The sequence below is a fragment of the Artibeus jamaicensis genome, unplaced genomic scaffold (assembly GCF_021234435.1).
Source record: "Artibeus jamaicensis isolate MK-2021 breed Jamaican fruit bat unplaced genomic scaffold, CSHL_Jam_final contig_354, whole genome shotgun sequence".
Lineage (NCBI taxonomy): Eukaryota > Metazoa > Chordata > Mammalia > Chiroptera > Phyllostomidae > Artibeus > Artibeus jamaicensis.
In genome coordinates, this window is record NW_026521803.1 from 10,086,130 (window position 1) to 10,107,829 (window position 21,700).

The following is a 21,700-nucleotide window of genomic DNA, read 5'->3' on the forward strand; positions in this document are numbered from 1 at the left end:
TAGAATTAGCATGTATTAAGTGAAAAAAAAACTCAAAGTTGTGCAGTGCCTCTTATAAGAAAAAAGGGGACTTTAATTCCTGCATTGCTTATATTAAAAATGAAATAATTGTAAAAATTATAAAAATGCTTACCTTTAGGGGTTGGAGGCAAACAATGTTGACAGAACAAGAATGGAAAGTAGTTTTTCAACATATACCTTGTTTTGCACTTTTGTTTTGAAATCATGTATTTTACAAAACTCTACAATATTAAGTGGAAAGGCAATTCCTCAGACTTGAGTGCAAATGAAACAGTTGAACCTACCCATGTATAACGTTAACAGTTTAACCAACTGAGAGGAACCACTGCAAGTGCCCTTCAAACACAACACTGGCTGTGTGTCCCAGATGGAATATAAGGGTTAAAGACACTAGGGAAATCTAAAACCCTTTTCAACAATTGTATTGTTGATAACATTACCTGTATACTTCTGTGAGTATGTATATATGATCCCAACACATATTAGAGTAAAGCAAATGGGGAAAACCACTTTAAGCTGAAAATATATTGGTGCAAATTCATGAATGCATTTTTCCTTTAGAAAAGGTGGGGAGAGGGTTGCATCTGTCTCCAGTGAGAAGAACCTAATGCCACGCCAGCCCAGCAGCACTGCACATGAACACAACTCAGACTGTGACATCTAACTATTACTTCCCACTGAAATGAAATGCAGCTCTTTATAGAGAAATAAGCTGACTCTCTGTCTGGGGCAGGAAATATACCAGGTAAAGCTGAAACACCGCTTTGTATGAGAAGGCAGCTGTCAAAGACAACTTGATTCCTGTATGCATATTATACCTAAAAAATGACAACAACAAAAAACTGGGCCCTATCTAAAGAACCCTAAATGCAACACAGACGGCCGGGCCGGGCCTCCCTCTGACTGGAGATGGGAAAAAGTTAACCACAACAGACGAACAACCCATTCGTGTGTTCATGCACCGCCTTTGGAAGATGTAAGCAAACAAACATCTGAAAAGAGGTAATGGGAAGTTTTCTTTACCGAAGAATTGTAGCTGATAAGGAATGACAGAAATGTAATATAACCGGCAGCCCCTAATAAAGAGAGGACGGAGACACCGATTAACAACAGCTGCTGGAAACATTAGGTTCAAGGCTGTTGGGCAGCTTTATCCTCGGCTGTGTCAGATGGACAGTGCCCAGACCCAGGAATCCACCTCAGCATCACAAAACAGAGAAAAACCAGACAGTATGTGCCTTCAATGGACGTACCAGGATGGCACGTGTGCCTGTGCAGTATTTTGTGCCATGCAATTCAAACCTAAATCTCATTGGAAAAAAACATACATATGTGTATATACACACACATATATACATGCATACACACACACATACATATACATATATAGAGAGAGAGAGGTAGTGCCATCAGTTGAGTGTATGTGTACACACACACACACACACACATACACACACAGAGCCATCAGTTTACAGGAATTCAGGAGTGAAAAAAAATGGTACAACGTTACACGATGTGATGGGGATTCAACAAGCAACATCCAGGCTGAATCATTCTACAGGACAAATGACCAGGTTTCTTCCACAAACAAATGCAAGAACGAAATGGGGAGGAGAGGAAATCTGGAGATTAAAGCAAATTTAAGAGACACATGAACCAAATGCAGTATGTAGACCCTCTAGATTTTGTTTATTAAATGACATTTTATATACAATTACTAAGTGACATTTATGAGACAACCAGAGGATTCTGAATACTAACTAAATATGTGATGACAATTAAGACACTATGTTTTAGGTGTCTTGATGACAATAATGATATTATGGTTTTAGAAAATAAGAGTCCCAATGTTTTCCAAATACATCCTGAAGTAATTACAGATGAAAAGCATACCTGAGATTTGACACATTACCACTTTACAGGGGGCGGGAGAGCAGTGAAGTCTGTGGACCAAATGAAGTTGGGTGCGTGATGGTGCTGAAGACCAACGGTGGGTGTGAAGGGCTCACTGCATTGTTCTTCCTGTTTGTACAGCCGAAAACTTCCATAATAGTTTTTAAAATGGAATTATATGCCTAAAAATATATTCTTCATTTTTCTGCATTCTCTAGGCAAACAACAAATTCATTAACTATTTGTTACTTTGTTCTCTCAAGTATAACTTTATAGATTTCTAATGCCCTAGAAAACTGCTCTCACTTGCCCACAAAAATCAGTGACTGAGGGTAGAATAGATTAGATGAGTCCTTGGGGTCAGGTGAAAGTGTTATCTCACCATCATTTGTACAGAATGCTAACACTGGAGTAATTTTGTGTTTTGTCCAGAGCCCCAAGCCCAAAGAGGTATCTTAGGGGCCAAGGGCAGGATCAAGAGCGGGGACTGTGGGCCCTCAGCTTCTGCTTTGGAAAGAGCAGCTCCTCTTCTATCTGCTTTTTAAACTAGGACAGGAAGAGGTAAATTTTATGGAAAGGTGTCTAACAGTTTTTCTTAACTCTTGCCAGTAAGTTTGGCAAGTCAACCTGGTTTTGTGGAGCTAATTATCATGAACCTAGATTCATACTGCCTTTTTTTTCTTTAAAGATTTTATTTATTTATCTTTAGAGGGGAAGGGAAGGAGAGAAGGAGAGAAATATCGATGTGTGGTTGCCTCTCATGAGTCCCCTGCTGGGAACTGGCCTGCAACCCAGGCATGCGCCTTAACTGGGAGTTGAACCACGACTGTGCGGTTCACAGGCCTGTGCTCAATCCACTGAGCTACACCAGCCAGGGCATACGGCCCTTTTTCATTCTTCCTAACATAGCCCCAAGTAACCCCACAGCCTACCAGCTTGTGAGTTCTAGATGAGGTTTTTGCATTGAACCCTTTTTTGGCTGATGTCTACCTGGCCTGCCAAGTTGGTGCTCCCTCTTATTGGTCGAGATATCTCCAAACGTGCTTTTGCAGGAGAGATGGATGTCTCGTGCAGTCAGAGACATCCTGCTGGCATTTTCTCCTCAGCTCTAGCTCCTGCCATCCTACGCAACAATCTGTCCCAGGTGCCCATCTCCGCTGCCCTCGGAAACAGACGCCTACAGTTTCCCGACCGCCCTCAGTCTGCCTGCTCTGCGGCCGGTGTCACCCTCGCTCAACGTCTACTTCCCTCAACGTGCCCAGCGCCTTCTTTCTCCACTGCTACTCCATCTCTACTGCTGCTCTGTGGCGGGCTCCTGAGACAGACTGTGTCCAGCCTACTCAAGAAGGAGGCCCCACAACAGACCAGGCAACCAATTATTACTAGAAGAAGTGTGATCTTCTAGTAATAACTGTCTTAGTGACAGCCCTCTACTCTCCAGAGCACATGAGTACTCCAGGGCGGGAGTAGGGGGAGACCGCAGACTCCCCAAGTCCTTGGAGCGGCTGTTCCTTCAGCCCACATGCCCGACCACCTGGCTGGGTAATTCTAGGCAGGGCTCTTGCTTTCTCCCATGACTCCTGGGTCTTTTCAAAATCAGAGATGTATCTGGACTCCTGCTTAAGTGATCCTGGTGACAAAATGACAATAACAATCTACCCCATAGATTTCCTGACAGACAAGGGTATTTTTCTGCCCAGGGCACCAGAGGACCTCTGGGTGGGGTGACTTTTTACTAACACTGTGCCCTGACCAAATTATGTCTACAACCAGAAAATTTGTCCCCTATCTGTATGGAGATTGGATGATTGTGATTTACCACTAACAACATTTTCTCAACATAACCTTAGAAAGCTATTGCCTTAACTTATATTTTTCATCTCTTTGTTTGACTTCAACTTGTCAGTATGTTCCCTGTCTGAATCCCTCACACACTGAAGACAGCTGTTATTTGGCTACCCAGTAATCCCATTCTAAAGCAGTCGTGCAGAATAAATAAAGGATAAACTAAGCAATTGTCTGAAGTCCAAGTCCATCATTCTACCATTTCAGCGAAATAAACCTTTGAGATTCTTAGCCATATTTACTAAAGAATAGAAAGCTTTTATTCAAGTCAATTCATCTCACACACTAATTAACATCAGGTAAAAACGTAGTGTCTGTCACATTTCTGTTACAAGAAATCCTTCCCTATTTCAAAACTGCAAAGATATTTTATATTTTCTTTAAAAGTTTGTTTTGTTCCTTTCACATTTAAGTGTTTGATTCTTCTAGAATTTTTATTTGTGCATATGAAATGGGGGTCTCTCTCCTTTTCCTCCCCCGTGTTCAATGGCTGTCCCAGAACCCATCGCCCACCAGCCCATTCTCTCCCTCTCTGGCCTGCTGGGCTGGCTCCGTCCAGCACCCCAGGCTTCCTCCTCCGTGTGGGCCTGCGGGCCCTTCACTTGCAACCCCCCCCCCACGTCCACCTGCCTCCAGGGCAATTCTCTGCACTACAGACTGGGACTCCACCGGGCAATTCTCTGCACTACAGACTGGGACTCCACCGTGACACACTGCGAGGGGAAAAACCTTTGTCTTTCCTCCAGTCTGGTCTTGAGCATTATCTTGGCTTTTCAAAGCCCTCTGTGCTTAAATACGTATTTCAGAACCTAGTTTTCAACTTCCAAAGACAAGGACATTGAGACTTTAATTAAAATTACATTGAGTCTACAGGCCAATTTGACAAAAACATCTTTATGACAATGAATTTCCATCTCAATAAGTTTTATGTTTTTCCATAAGTTTAACTGTAACACATTTTTGCTCAGATCTACTCCTCTTAGGGAATAATAACTTTTTAATAACTCTAAATATCCCGCCTATTTTAACTGCATTTCTGTCTGTTGATAGTGCACAGAAATGTAATTAGCTGATTTTGTATAATCTCAACTTTGCCAAACTTTCTTGCTAATGCTAATAGTTTGTCTGTAAACACCTAGCTTTATTTATCTGTAAATCCTGTGGGTGTGCTGTCTCTGGCTCCAGCCTCCAGGTAATGCTGAGTAGAAAAGATGACAGCCAGAACCCCTGTCTTACTCCTGATATTGTAAGAACTGTTTTTAATATCTCATTACCAAGTAATTTGTTGTGGTAACTTTTAACCAGATTAAAGAGGTTCTCTTCTATTTGTGGTTTGCTAGGATATTTATGGATTGTGACTGTTTAATCTCACTCAATGTTTTTTCTTTATCTATTAGTATGATCATATGGTATTCTCCTTTAGTAGTGCTATTAATACAGTGAATAACATTTGAATACCATTTACAGAATCATAACATGCATCCGACATTTCAGATTCTGACTGACCTGTTCTGTTAGTATCTTTTACACCCTATCCGGTGACAGGATGATATAAATATCAAAATCTTTACCAAATATAACAACTTGCGTCAAATGCTAAGAAGTCAGATTAGAGCTCCGAATAAATTTAATGAATTAGGACCAAGAGTGGAGAACTGAGCCTGTGACACACAGCCAAGATGACCAGGGTGCTGTAAACACGAACCTGGCCACAGCGTGCTGTAGGCGAACTGCCCGCAAAGCAGCTCAATGTGTTTTCTGGGGAGCAAAAAAGCACCATTGAAATGGAGTGTTTATTCTGTACGTTCTCTAGCTCTGCAGTACTTTTGGTTCCAGGTCTTAAATAAAACCCTAACTCTTTCTGTTGATGGAACTCCAGAACTAACTAAAAGCCCACTGACATGTGCAACTCTATATAGTAAAGGTCATTGGCTGGGAGAGTACACAGCATATCAGTAACTCAGAGTGAATAAAAACCAAAATGCTTTCCCCAGGCTTAATAATACCGAGAGACACTGCACAAGTTTCCTAAAACTTCAGTGTGGTAGAAAAACCATTTTTCAAGGTTTCAGTTTGCAATCACCAAACGTTTAGATTGTGAAGAGAACTCACAGTTTGTTGAGCCCAAACTCTTAATTTAAGAGATGACTTAAGCCCTGGCCGGGTGGCCCAGATGGTTGGAGAGTTGTCTCGTAGACCAAAAGGTTGCAGGTTTGATCCCCAGTCAGGATTCATACCTGACTAGGTTGTAGGTTCCATCCCTGGTGAGGGTGTGTATGGCAGGCAACCAGTTAATGTCTGTCTGTCTGTCCCTCTCTCCCCACTCCTTTCCTCCTACCATCCGCTTTCTCTACAATCAGTGAACATACCCTCAGGTGAGGATTTAAGAAAGAAAAAAAAGGCCCTGGACAGTGTGGTTCACTGGGTTGAAACATCATCCGGTAACCAATGGGTTGCAGATTAGACTTCCCATGAGGTGCACACCCTGGTTGTGGGTTTGACCCCCAACCCAGGCACGTATGATCCCCAGTATGAGTGTAAACAGAAGGCAACAAATCAGTGCTTCTCTCCCTACCTTCCTCTCTCTCTAAAAGCAAAGGAAAAAATTTCCTCAAGTGAGGATCGAAAAAAAATTTTTTAAGATGACTTAAACCTTAGTTATCAGAAGAATCATTTTGTTAGTAATTATCACATGGGATGAATTAAAAATCCATACTATCTATACTTTTATCACCATAGAAATAAAGTCAATTAGTGCAGCATGCTTTATTTTATGTTAAATTAATATAACATAGTATGCCCTACAGCTTATGTTTCTCACAGTCAGAGGTTTTCAAACTGCACCCCATGCCACCACCGTACAATAACTGGGTGAAAAAAGAAGAACAGGGAGCAGAGGTTCTTTAGAGCAAAGCAAATCCCTCTCTTTGAGAAGAAAGGGAATAAACGGAGTTAACAGGTCATTAACACTGAGCACTTCCCCCGGCAGGCACTCTCCTAGGTACCCTGTGTATGCTCACACATCAAACAGCAGCAGCCACGCAGTCTGGAACGGCATCCTGCGCTCTATTTGGGGGAAGCCTGGTGTGTCTCTGCTACACACGACAGAGAGTAGAGCTCCAGTGCTCTCGCTGGGTAGGTAGACACGCAGTGGATGCGGTGATTCCCACTGAAGCAGCAGCTGGAGGGGGCAGAGGAAAGGACCCCTCTGTGGGAATCTCAAAAATCTTTGAAGGTAGCTGAGATTTTAATAGTTAACACATTCAATTTTGCTGCACAAATGGTTCCTTGGCTAAAAAGACAGAAGTGGTTGAAAAACCCTTGTTCTATTTTATCAGCACATCAGTTAAGCTATGATTTCACACTTCCCATGTGAACTATAATTTGTAAGTCTTCTCATTTTAAAAGATGCATTTCTCTCTTCTAAACTTTATGACCCATATTCTTCCTGTCTCCCTCCCTACACGTACATGTGTATATCCTGGAGGTTAGTGATGATGTGGGGTGAGGAGGAGGTGTAAGGTTTCTATGGGAAAGTTAAACAAGTGGTAAAGAAATTATTTTTCAAGATTTAAAGAAACAGAAATATATGACAAGGTCAAACAGAAATTTTGTGTTACTTAAAGATATGAGAGAAAACTTCAAACAAACTTCATGGTTACTTCAGACTGCTCCCCCCAAAGCAGCACACATCGGCTTTTCTGAAATATTCCCCAAATTACTTTAATTCAAATCACTCTTACTATTAATAATTGCCAATTATAATCACAAATTACTTATAATGCAATTTGAGGAGCAGGCAAGAGGGATTTGATTAACACTGAATACTCCATCTATTTTCCTTTCCCCCTTTTTTTTTTTTTTTAAGAGTTTATCCTCAGAGAGAAGGGAAGGAAGAGAGGGAGAGAAACGTGTCAGGCAAGAGAAACATCCACTGGTTGCCTCTCACATGCTGCCCCCAACTGGGGACCTGGCCTTCAACCCAGGGATGTGCCCTCATCGGGAATTGAACTGGTGACCTCTCAGTTTGCAGGCAGGTGCTCAATCCACCGAGCCTCACCAGCCGGGGTCCTACTTTCCTATTCTAAAATTAAACTTTGAAATTATGTGTGGCATATGCTGTTTATTTGGTTAGAGAAGACAGGCTTTAAAAAAACCCCAAAACTTCTGTAATCGCTACCTCTTAAAATAAGTAGTTATGCTTTTCACATATTTGCTCATAATGTCCTAAAATGACCTCTTTTCCTTTAAATAACTAAAGAATGTTTTATTACAGTTATAGGTTTACTAAGCTGCATCCCGCTTATCAGTTTAACTTTTCTGGCTACTTCACTATCTAGTTGCACTTCTCTGTGGTTTTTCTTAGTGACCTGTTCTGATTTCATTTTTTGAACAATTTCACCTTTCTGTACAATCTGAATACATCTGTGCCATGTGGATTTGATGAACACAGAATACAGGCAATAAATTGTCGTCAAATGCAGAAGAACTACTGTTACGACTATAGCACACGTACGAAAGGGCTAGCAGGCCCCAAAGAGCAGAGGAATGCCCCTCCAGCCACAGGATAAGACAGCATCTATGCACAGTGCTCTTCCTGGTACAGTTACAGTTACAGGGGCACTTGTATGCTGCTTGGACCATTCCAAAGCTTCCCATTATGTTCTTACTGTGCGTCATGATGTGTGTGTTAAATGGTTATAGGCTCTCTTCTCTTTAGGCCTTTAGATAGGCCTGCCAGGTTTCCCATTAGGTATTTCAAGACCTGCTCAGAACTTAGCCCTGGACGCCTAAACAGGCAGCACTTGCAGCTAACTACAACTGCAAAGGAAATCAGGAGAGACATACCGCTAGCCACATAGTGTGCCATGGTAAATGCCGTTAGAAGACAGCCGTCAGTAACCACGTTTAGAGGACAGCCTCTAACTGAACAAAACTCTGGTTTTATCTGGTTTGTTACTTAAAACTTCCTGATCTTGTCAAAATAAGTACAAAGTGAGACATTTTGTTAACAAGGGGTAAATACACATAAATCAGAAGTGATAGGTGTGTGTGTGTGGGTTGTGCTTTTTTCCCAGTAGAATAATTAAAACCAATTGTAGCCAGAACTATGGTGCAGAGAACAGGTTAAAGTTACACAATCTACAATTACTGAACAAAAACTATCTTATAGAAATTGACAGTTAATAACTTCTGACCCCCGAGAGTGTTGTTTGCAATGACAACAGCATGCACCCTTCGCTGACAATTGATCAATATTTTGCTCTGTGAACACCAGCAGGCACATACGCCCCGTGCCTGCACACTTGTGCTGAAACTGGAGAACTCCAGTGTCTGTTACGTCTCATTAATCTGGGACAATCTCTAGGACTAAATCATCAAGGGAATAAAAAGATACTAATGCTATTAGACAGTATAAAATGGATATGTTCAACAAACCCCGGGTCCTAATAAAAGTCTTTGTTAAAGTGTAACTAAATTGAATCAACAGGCAGGCAATATTACCATCCATTCTTAATAAAACCAACGAGAAGATCGAATGACGAGAAACTAAAATAGCATTGGGAGGCAAAGCCATAAAAGATGTATGATGAAAAAAGGAGCCCAGCCTCAATTTCAATAAGGAGTTCTGAATAGCCTTTCTAAATTGCCGACTGAAAGATTTATGTTCCACTAAAATCATGTTGCTAAAACCAAGTTTTGTGCATTGTTCCCACAATTACAGATGACGTTCTTCTCTTACATGAACAACGTACTTAAACTAAATGTTTCTTTGAGGTGACACAGCCATATAAATACCCAACACAGAGCGGGAAAATGTGACAAGGCATAGTTTTAAGACTCGAAGGGGATTGAAAATAAAAAGTCAGCAATGATTACAGTCAATGGCTCTCCTACCTGTGTTTTTTGATGCCATTGGAGAGAGCATCTCCCCCTCCGCAATCTTTTCCTTCGGACATTCTGTGTTTTCTACTCAAATGCTCCCCTTCCTCTTCAAAGGAGTTTGCCGTCACTGCTTCCAATCTACTCAGGGACCGTTCCGACTCGGAATCTGTGGCAGAGCAGGTTCATAGTCAATGACTGAACTTGGCTTCAGTAACAATGCGTATCTCCCTGCATGCACCAGGCTTTGAAACTTAAGCAGCCTACTTTGTCCTTAGACAATCCGTCAACTACCTCCTCAAGGGTTTCAGAGAGCCTGCACCCAGTAAGGCAGACGCAGATTTATGAAACAGATATAGGTTTCCACCAACTTATAGTTAAACAGATCTTATATATTGAAAGAGATTTCCAAAGAGTGAATTCTTTAAGAAATCATATTCAGTAGCTCCCCCGCCCCCAAATTTCCATTTTATCTTCTCTCGCAAAGCATCTTAAGCATAACTTTTTTAAAAGGCATTCAATTTTTACAATTCATTATACATAAAAAGCTAGAGCAGTCGTGCTTGTGAGAAATATAAATGACATCTGATACTACAGACAGAAAAGCAAAGGTAATTTTAAAATACTTTTATAAATACTTCTTCTGGTGTGATATTACTTAAATCCTTATGAGCTAAAACCAGAAGTGTCCATATTAAGACCTCATTATCTGGCAGGCATTTTTAGGATAAAAATGCTGCGTTCCCAGTTGGCTGTGCTCAGAGGCAAGCCATCTGCCTGTTTGGGAATGGACCGTCAGGCACGTTCACATTCTCCACGTCCTTTGAGCTCCACCACGGTGCTTGGGTGGACGTGAGGCAGGCCTACAGGGTTAACAAGAATGCTAATGGCCTTATGGTCTGAGTTGGGTGAAACGGGATGTGAACCTAGGTTTTCTGTCTCCATGTTTAATGCTCTATAATAGTTCAGCTCAAAGTAGCAGTCACTCAGTCTCGAGGAAACATTCAATGGTTCCTAAGTTTCTATTAAAATGTGAACCCAAGGTAACGTCTAACTTGCCTGAGGCAGACGACTCTGCACTCAGCTGTTGTGGGCCCTGGAGAAGCACTCCTAGACACTCGCAAGCAAAGTTCCTTAAATACATTTTCGATCATGTGGTTGACATATCTTAAAGCCAAAATGTTCAGGAAATAAACATTTTTAGTACTTCTCTTTCCCTTGCACTGCATTGTATAATTCAATCGAAGTCACGGGACTTTATTTTTATCACTAATGGGGTCATTAGTGACAACTGCTGAACAAGCACAATTGCAGGTTGGACAACAGTCCATGACCTCTGAACTCTGGACCTCTGAATGATGTAAGTTAATTACAGAAAGCCTTTCAATGCTGGTAAAGTTATTTTTATTTTCTGTAAATATAATACAAGAATTTAAAATATAGCTTTCTTCTGCCATATACCCTATGACAAATAGATCTTTTAATAATCAATTTAAAAAAGTATTTTTCATTGTCAATTTTGGCAAGCTGTATGGCCAATAACAAGGGGACTGTCTACCCATTAGATGAAATAAGCAGTTCTTAAAATTACATTTACAAAAACAATTTAATAAATAGAAAAAAATGCTTTTAACAGAATGCTAGGATAAAAAACCAGGATATTATTTTACGTCTCTAAAACATAAACAAAATAATAGTTCCACTCTGCCTCAGAGAAGGGCCAGTCTGGTCTGGGGGACGGATAACTGTACAAACGACAGGCGTGAGGTGACAGAGTCTGTCTAAAGCCCAGCAAGGCAACTGGGATGAACCCACTTCCTGGGCTGGGCAAATGGGTGTCAGGAAAGGCTACCTAGGAGAGGTTCAGCTACAGACGAACCTTTAAAAACTTAAAATGGTGCCCTGGGGGAGGGAAGAGCTGTTCAGAGGGGACCTTGGGGGCAAAACCTGAACAAACAGGATGACAGGGGTCTGGGATGGTGGGGTGGGGCGGTTGTGTCACTTTGAGATTGTCAAATGTGTTTCATATGCAAAAATAAAGAAATGAAAAGTCAAACAAAATAACCTTGTCTGTATTGGTCAGCATTATTTAAGATGCTGACCGATACTTCATAACTTAGATGTCACTGATGGGATTCAGAACTGGCCTCCCTTCGATGTGCTGCTGTGGTATGCGGGTCATGGAGCTGAAGTCAGTGGAGGACCGTGCGCTCGGGAGAAACGCCTGTCCCTCCCGCGGGTACCCGGCAGAGTCTCAACTGGAGGCCTTGCCCACAGGAAGAGCCGTCACCAGAGACAGCGTGTGATGGTCCAACCTACAGAGCAGGGCAAACACCTAACTACTGAGCATCTGCTCCTCTCTGACCCTGCTCCCTCTGCAGCCCCAGGTCCCTGGGCTCAGGGTGCCACATACATAGCCCTCACTTCTCCTTTCCGTCTGCACCTCTCGTGTATGTGAGGTCTCTGACTCATGCACCTGAAGTTCCCATTCATACATATGTAATTAAATTTCGTTAATCTATCTCATATTCATTATTAGAACCTACAAGGGTAGGTAAACATTTCTTCCTCCTCCACATCTTCAAAATCTTAAAAACCAAAAAGCCCTGAAGCAAAAAACCCTAGGCATTTACTAAACATAACAATGCATAGGATACTGTGCTATGTAAGAGATATAAATCACAAGATAGGGACGACTTATCCATTTAAAAAGGAAATTCATAACAAAAAGCAGGTAACCAGTAAGTACCAAACAACAGGGGAGGCAGTATGAGCTTCTATGAAGCAGAGATGGCTTTTCTCCAAGCAAGATGTCAGCTCAGTGAACACAAACCGAAGACCTGCTGCGGTCATCCACATCACCGGCCACTGCGCTTACCCACAGGGGTACGCCATCAGATGGCAGTACGGACCCTGTCCTTCTGGGGGTGGCAGGACCCAACTGCCTCTCTGTTCCCTTTCCTAGTCCTTCTCACTCCTACTCTTCTTTCTCCCTGTTCCTCTGCTTCTCCTTCCCGAATCCTTCTCTTTGCTCCTAACCCCTGTCTCTCCTTAAAACAGTCAGGCCAACTCCACCAATCCCCATCCCCGCCCCCACAAAGGTTTCTGACAAAGGTCACCAATTACCTCCACACTGCAAAGTCCAATGTTCATTCTCCAAGTCTTATCATGACCCATTTACCACCTCTGACACTGCTTAATACAAACCCTCTCCTCCTTTATCATGTACAAGGCGTGGTGGATTCAAAGAATAGGAACATCTGGTGCCTGCCATGGTCTAGCTGAGGCAGACAGTTTTGTGAACATGTGAGGTCAGTAAATTTCTCTTGGTGCAACAACAGAAGCCTAAATAAGGGCAGGAACCACGAGGATGGAATCAGCCAATTTCACAGAGTGAAGGAGAGGGTGTCCAGAAAGGACCGTGACTGATTGAGCTAAACTGACCGGGAGTGGGAGTGGGAATGGGCAGGAGAGTAGCCACAGAGGACCTGTTCCAGCACAGGGAACAGCCTGGCCCAACACTGGCAGGTTAAAGTGTTTAGTCAGATGAGAGGGGAGGGCCCGAGAAAGGAGAGAAAGGAGCGGTGGCTGGGGCGGCTGCATGGAAATGAAGCTACGAGTCAGTCATGAAGCTGACCATATACAATAAACAAACAGCAAAGGCAGGCAGTGTGAAGAAAATATAAAAAAAGACTCGGAAGGAGGTGGTTTCCCAAAGATGCCACGAGGTTCTGTCTACTCGCTAGAGGTGAAGTCACAAACTTACCTCTGAACATCCTTTAGCTTCAGAGGCAAAGAAGGAGACATGATCCATTCGATGACTTAGTCTCCGGGAGACAAAAACTCACTAGTTTCTTAAGGACCAAAGCTCAGTTACTTCTAATACTGTGAACAGAGATGCTAATGTATATATATATGTGTGTATGTACGCATATATGTATATATGCATGCACACATACACACACATATACTTTGGAAGCCATTCCTACATTCTATGCCTTCACAGCATTAGCCACGCCAATTAGTCACACACAGAGGTCATAGCTACTGTGGAGACTACTGATTAAGGTAACCCCTGCCCAATGAAGTAATTTTCAGATCTCTCTGTACTAATAAATCAGTGATGGATCTCAGTGCCTCTGAAGTGATAATTCCATCCCAAAACTTCACGGTTTTCCATTTCGCCCACATACGTAAATATCAAATAGGCCAGACTTGATCTACCATTCAGCGGTACTACACAATACATCACTGCCTTAGTAGAAAGAGCATGTTAATGCCTCCTACCTGGTGGTTACAGTGCTCCCTTACAGTACTGTGGTATAAGGCCACCCACTCACGCTCTAAAAACAAACAAGGTGAGGAAGGGGAGTGACTGTCTGATGGGTACAAAGTTTCAGTCCGGACGATGAAAACGTCCTGGAGACGGACGCTGGCGGTGATGGGTGCACAACAGTGTGACTGTGCCCACTGCCACCAAGCTGTGCACTTAAAAATGGTGAAAATGGTGAGCGTGTGTATTTCAGCATGATAAAGACAAAAACAGAACCCCAAACAAACAAGCACCCACGACCCGTCAAGACAAAACCAAAGACCTAGTGCACTGGACGCACGGACTGCACTCCGCTCCTGTCCTCTCTCATTTCAATGCCAATGATGAAGGAAAACCACGTGGAAGCAGAACTGGTTGATTTTTATAAGATGTATTATTAAATACATTATTATTACGAGAAACTTATTCTAACAATACACCCTGCTGGATTTCAGACAACATTAGCCTTTCGCTTTTTTCTTCTACTTCCCACTGCATTTCCCCCTCACAAATATGTGTGCTTCTATGCAAGCAAAGTCACTTGAAATTTTCAGAATACTTCATCTATCTTTGAAAAACAGGGTAAGAGATTTATGAAATAGCTTTACATTATTTATTCAACTTTTTCTGGGCAATTTGGAAAATCTGTATATCCCGGAAGAATGACTGGAAATGAAATACTTGGTATATATTTATTTGTGGGTTTCTTTATTTCCAACTAGCTCTGAAGGGGTTTGGGCAGCTTAATTGACAACTATATTTTAAGAAAAAATGTCAGAGTAACATTGAAAAATCAACTGCCTTTTACAAGATAAAGGCTCTAGACTACTGATAAGCATTTAAGGTAGATGGAATCTTTGCCTGATTATTCTCTCAATTAAAACAGTATTAGTACAGATTGGTAGTTACAAAACAGTCACGGGGATGCGAAGCACAGCGCGGGGAATGGAGTCAGCAACACTGTGAGCACTGTGAGCAGTGCGGAGTGAGCGCCAGAAACACAGGGGGGCGGGGACACTTTGGAAAGTGTACGACTGCCTAGCCATTCGGCTGCACACCAGAACCTAGTACAAAAGGATACTGAATGTAAACTGTAATTAAAAAAATAAAAATGGTAACACACAAATATAAAACACTAGTATTAACAAAAAGTTTGTCCTAATGACAAAAATCTCAAATACCCAAATCTTTATTTTGAAGACATTTCAGATTGAACACAGTCCCCTCTCTCAGCCAAAGGGCATGAGAGCCAATGGCCGTGGGGGGTCAGCATGATGAAAAATCAACTCGCCAAGTTGTATACGTCACATATGTACAGCTTTCTTTATGCTAATTACTTCTCAATAAAGCAGTTTTTTAAAAACTTTGGAACTAAGAGAATCATTATGTCTATCCTATTTTTTGAGTTTTTCCTTCTATTAAAAGGCTGAAGGAGGTCATGAAGTTAATTATATCAACATGTCAACAATTCTCATAAGGTATTCTAATAAACATTTTTTTAAACATGACCTTTGAAAACTAGCTTGAGAACAAATAGTACAAAGGAGCAACATGTGAAAGAACTGTGGACTGTGTCCAAATACCACCCCCCACCGCCCCGTTACTGAAGGTAACAGGAAATGGTCAGGCACACACACTCAATTTAATACCTTTACTGTTTACGGCTTCCCACAAACTAGGCATGTTCTAAAAATGTCCAGAGTAACCCAAGGTAACCCAAGCTTAAAATATCAGTGTTACATTTTTATTTAGCTTTAAGGTACTATTGCATAAACTAAAAAACAACATAGTAAATATGAAGAACACAAGATAAATAAAACCGACCACATTTAAAATATATTATAAACTGAAAATCAGGATGAGTCCAAAGAGGGCTGCCAAGACACTGCTATGATAGTCTACTAAGGAAAATGAAAAAAATCTGAAACAGAAACTTGGCAGCAAGCAAGAAGAGCCAGAGATATTCTAGACATATCCTCTCTGAATGATGTCCAAGGTCAAAATCAGCCCAATGATACAGTGTTGCTTATGACAGAGTTTCTTAAAAGTATTGGCTGTCTCTCCCTCTCCTCAGTAACTAAATCTACAACTGTTTTCCACAACTTGAAAAATCTGCACATGTAATTGAGGGTGAAGAATTACGCAAAGCACAGCGTGCGGGCTACTGGCAATCTTATGTGTAACTGTTACTGACTATTATTAACTATTAAATCCACAGAGCTTTCTAATTTGTCTCATTGGTAACCTGAAAATTATTTTCAAGTTCACCTATGCACTCACTCCACAAAGAAAAACCTTCTAGGACTAAAGACCAGTTACAGAATAATCCACAGGTATAAAACAAAGTATTTTCATGTGATTCAACTTAATAAAGTAACATTTACCAAATACCAGGTAAAGGGTAGTTGCTGAAACAGTTTGAAAAGATTAATGAGATAATGGCCAGTGCCCTCCAAGGATTCAAAGCCCAATCTACTGCAAGACATTACAAGTAAGCACATGTTTATACGGTGTTTGTGAGAACAGTGGGAGCCGTCACTCCTAGCGGACCTTGGATAAGACTCCAAGGAAAGATGACATCTGAACAGCAATCAGTATGAAAAACAGTTTAAGGCAAGAAAAAAGGACGGAGAGTGTGAGGGGGAGGGTAAGCTGCCTGAGGCCTGAAAGGCAAGGTGTCTGCCCAAGAACGGTCGGCACCACTAGAAAGACGGGCGGCCAGAGGAGAAAGACGTGGTTGCCCGATAAAAGGCTTTCAAGTGGGTCAGATAACAAGTGGTTAAAGAAGATGTGGTACCTATTTACAGTGGACTACTACTCAACTACACAAAAGGAACGAAGTCTTGCCCTTTGTGACAATGGGGGGGGGCTGGAGGGTATTATGCTAAGTGAAGGCAGCCAGACAAATACCGGGTGTTTCACTGATATGTGAAATCTAAAGAACAAAATAAACACACAAAACAGAAACACACAGAGAACAGACTGATTGTTGCCAGAGGGAAGAGGGGGGAGGGAGAAAGGTTAAAAAGGTGAAGGTTAAAGAGGTGAAGGGAGTGAGAAGTCACAAAACAGTCATGGGCTGTAAGGCAGAGTGTACGAACTATAGTCAGTGATACGTGATAACTGTGTATAGTGCCAGCTGGGAACTAGAATGATCAGGGGGATCACTTTGTAAATTATGTAACTGTCTAACCACTGTACACCTGAAAAAAAAATAAAATGAAAATCATATGTACAAGGGAAGACCTCCAAAAAACTGGAATCATCTTCTGGAGGATGGACCCCTTGTAGTCCAGGCTTCCCCTGCTAGGTGAGTGTTCGAGGAACCCTCGGTGTTGCCAGCTGGTGTTGTTTTGAGAGGCTGCATTCGATTTTTTTGAAGACTCTTTAAGCACATTTGCCCCTTTCATGATGGGTGATTTACAAGCACACCCGCCCACACCACCAGCAGTTTTTGATAAAAAATGGCATGACCCACGTGTCCCACTCTCCCTATTCACCTGATCTTCCCTGAATGACTTTTCTGGTTGTTGTTTTCCCCAGTGAAAGATGTCCTCAAAGGGAAACATTTTGATGATGCGGAAGAGGTGAAACAAAAAGTGGCAGAAGCACTAACAGACATCAAAATCAAGGAGATCAAAAACTGGTTTGAGTAGTGGAAAAAACATCCTGATAGGTGTATTGCATCACATGGAGAGTACTTCGAAGGTGACTGAAGTTTAAAAATGTAAGAATAAATACACATTTTTAATAAATAAATTCTGGGTTTATTTTGGGTCCTCCTTCATATATGTAAATAAATTTAAAAAATAAAGTGGGTCAGCCCTTGGCTGGTATAGGTCAGTGGATTGAGCACAGGCCTGTGAAGTAGACGATTGTGGTTTGATTCCCAGTCAGGGCACATGCCTGGGTTGCAGGCCAGTTCCCAGCAGGGGCTGCACCAAAAAAGCAACCATACATTGATGTTTCTCTCCTTCTCTCCTTCCCTTCCCCTCTAAAAATAAATGAATAAAATACTTTAAATAAATTAATTAATTAATTAATAAAATAAAGTGGGTCAGATCACAGAGTCTGACCTGTAGTAATAGGGAGTAGCTGGATGTTAGAAAAACGTCCAGGGACTACGAAATGTGTTTTAGATTTTTATAGGTAACTCTGACATATCAGTGCCATGGCCACTATTAACAACTACCACTAATTTGGAGGCTTAAAACAACAAAAAATCAGTCTTTCATAACTCTCCAGGCCGGAAGTCCAAAGTCAGTTTCACTGGACCAAAGTCAATGTGCTGGCAGGACCACCGTCCTTCTCGGGGTTCTCGGGGGAACACGTTCCTCATCCAGCTCTGGTGGCTGCCGCACTCCTGCGCTTTGGCCACGTCACTCTAATGTCTGCCTCCACCCTCCCACAGCATCTATCTAATTTCTCTACCTTTCTCTTATAAGAATCCTTGGAAAGGTATATAGGTCCCACCCATACAATCCGTGATGATCTCCTCATCTCAAAGGCCTTACGACATCTGCAGAGATCTTAAAAAAAAAGATGATAGGTTCCTAGGATTAGAAAGTGGACATATCACCTGGGGGCCATTTTTCAGCCCCCCACACCTGACGATATGCAACACAGAAGATGGGCCAGCAGGGACAAAGACTGGAAGCAGAAAAACCTCTTAGAAAGGGACTGTCATGGTCTGCAGGGGCAAAAGGAGGGGCAAATTGAATTAAAGCCCTGGCAGTGAATAACAGTGGAAGAAAACGGGGGTATGGGGAGACTAGATACCCAGATACTGGGGGTGGGGGTTAAGAAAGGGAATAAAAGGTGACTTCCACAGGTGTAGTTTTCACAGTGGGTGGATGATGATGACGTTATCTGAGACAGAGGACACAGAAGGGGACTGACGGGAGGACAAGCCTAGTTCCCACTACACAGAGTTTGAGATGCTCTGGGAATTTTCAACAAACAGATGGGAAGCCTAAGGATCTAATTGTCCTCCATAATGAACTGGTTCTCAGGTTCAGTCAATTTAGCTTTAAAGGTATATGTCAAAAATTCATTCACTCAAATATCTGAACACGGATGTTGAGTGAGATCTGGCACACAGATGTGCCCGAATCTATGGTAGTTGCTAAGGATGCAGAGTTCCGCATGGAATTCATTGTCTGGTTGAGTAGCAAGGCCAACAAGAACCAAATAATCATATACACAAGTCCAAAACTTCAACCGGACTTCCATAAAGAAGCCTCTGACCTTTGAGAAATAGAAGGACACGTGTTCACTACAGATACAAAGCGAAAGACCTGCAACTTCCCACTGTCACTTCGATTGCTTTTAGTTAAACTCTTGTCATCTCTCATCTAGGACACTAGCAGCTCAAATCAGTATTTACTCCTGAATCACTAATATTCTACTATAATGTGAACTCCTGAGTAGGGACCATGTCTTATTTTCTTTGAATTCTTAATTCTCAGGATAATAGAAGTATATTATACAAGTTCCGCAATGATAACTACAAAAGTGAATTTTAAAAGAATCTTCATCGCTCTATGTATTTGTCTGTTGCCTCCCTACCAGCTATGTGCTAAAATTCAAATCGGCAAGCAGAATCCTCTAACGAGACTCATTACAAGTTGGTCTGACTACCTTCTTGGCTTTGTCTCATCTCTACCTCCCCACGTCCAAACACGCCCCCCGATGCTTCAGTCACAGCACATTTCATGGTGTTTTTGAAAGCTGTTTCTCTCTGCCTGTGTATGTGTTGCTGTCTTCCACAAAGAATATTCTCCCCCCAACTCATCTGCTGGGGAAGACTCTTCAAAAAACGCCTCGTCCTCATTTACTTTGTAATCCTTTCTGTAACTTTCTGAAGCAGTTAGTTGCCTCACCTCTGAATTTCTGTCATACTTTTTATGTACCAGTTGGCAGTACTTACTCATTAACTTGTCCAACAAATATTTGTTTAGCACCTCTTTCTCGGTCTAGCGCTACCCATAGGGCTGGGAATACATCCCTCCTCTCACTCAGAAGCTCCCATCACTTTAACAGTGGGAGATCAACAAACAACTGAATGCATTACATGAAAGGTGCTATTTTTTTAAAGGCAAGAAAAAGGGAGAGAAAATGGCACGATAAGTGTCCCTCTGAGCAGAAAAATGAAGGAAATGAGAGGGTGAGCACTGTGGATATCAGGGGAAGGGAGCTCCAGGGACAGGAAATAATGACGAGCCAAAGCCCGAGGGAGAGAACATGTTCGGCAAGTTCAAGAGCTAATACTGAGGTCAGAGTGACAGAAGAAAGTGAGGAGGACACAGGCCAATTTCAGAACGATGACAGAGGGCCAGATCATCTTGGCATTTGGCTTTTATTCTAGCCAAGAAGAAAAGACTTTGAAGGGTTCTGTGCAGGGAACTGATAGGAACTAATTCTTATTTCAAAATGATCACACTGAAAGCTGTGCTTAAAATGTTGCTGCAAATAGCCCTGGCCAGGTGGCTCAGTGGGTTGGAGCATTGTCCCATAAGCCAAAAGGTTGTGGGTTGAATTCCCGGTCAGGGCATATACCAGGTCGTGGGCTCAATTTCCAATCAGGGTGTGTACGGGAGGCGATCTATCAATGCTTCCCTCTTCCATTTCTCTCTCTCCCCTTTCTCTCCTTCTAAAAAAAAAAAATCAATAAACATATCTTGGGATGAGGATTTAAAGAAATGTTGCCTACCAGCTAGAAAGCCAGTTAGAAAGCTACCATAATAATCCAGGTGAGAGATGAAGGGAGCTTGGGTCAGAGGGGCAGGAGTATCATTATGGGAAGGGTCTGATTCTGCTGTATTCTGAAGGAAGATCTGACAGGACTGCTGGCTAATACGTTTGTTTATTTATTTATTTTTGTGTCACGTCCATAAATGTGGATGTGACACAAAAACAAACAAGTAAATAAATAAAACAGTCTGTGGTGGGTAATTCAAAAGTTCTCAGCTTTGGCTCTTCCATCTGTGACAACACGGAAGACAGCAGAGGAGTGCAGGACTGTGGGTAGACAGCAAGAGTTATCTTTTGGACGGTTTAAGACATTTAGAAGATCTTATCAGACATTTAAGTGAATATACGAGGGGAGAGTTAGACATGAGTCTGAGATTCAGAGAGAAGACAGGGCTGGAGACACAAACCTATGGGTTTATCATAATCCAGACCACATTTAAAAGCACAGGGCAGATGAGGTCACGTAAGGTGAAGTCAATCAAGCTTTAATGTCCATAGAAATCACCTATGAGTTTGAAAAAAAAATGCAGATTCTTATGTGCAAGGTCTGCATTTAGGTTCTAAATGGGGCCCCATCCTTCAGAATGTTGTGCCACGTGTTATATACAGAAGGTGTTCAGTTACAGTCATATTCTACAGCGCTTAACTGTGTACTTCACATCAACCGTTCTCTGCAGGGAAATAAAGACAACACAAAAGTTAATATAACAAGCTCTCTGCCCTCATGGGATATGCAGTGTTGTTGGGGAAATGAAGAAACACAAAGAAAGTTATGTAACAAGAAAAAAGGGTAAGAACAAGGCGGTATGGCCACAAAGGCGGTGAAGCTGGCAGCAGGAGAGGACTAAGTGCTGGAAATACAAAAGTGAGTGAAATCGCCCAGTACCAGGCAGGTCCAAACTATAGAAAGGACACAAGAAAAGACCCAGATGGGAAATGTACACGCAGCTCTTTCAAAAACCAAATGGAGAAGGAGTGGAAACACTGGGCTCG

At 42.0% G+C, this 21,700-nt stretch overlaps 1 protein-coding gene across 7 annotated transcripts in view; it reads right to left on the reverse strand.

Annotated features, from left to right (window-relative positions):
- Positions 1-21,700, reverse strand: part of OSBPL1A (oxysterol binding protein like 1A) — a 211,983-nt gene that overhangs the window by 50,680 nt on the left and 139,603 nt on the right. For 6 of the 7 annotated variants that reach the window (XM_037134083.2, XM_053664391.1, XM_037134088.2 and 3 more), the window contains one exon: positions 9,658-9,811. The exons of the other annotated variant lie outside the window; for it this stretch is intronic. In XM_037134083.2, coding sequence (XP_036989978.2) covers positions 9,658-9,811 — 154 coding nt within the window. The remainder of the gene's footprint in view (positions 1-9,657; positions 9,812-21,700) is intronic. 7 annotated transcript variants of the gene reach the window in all.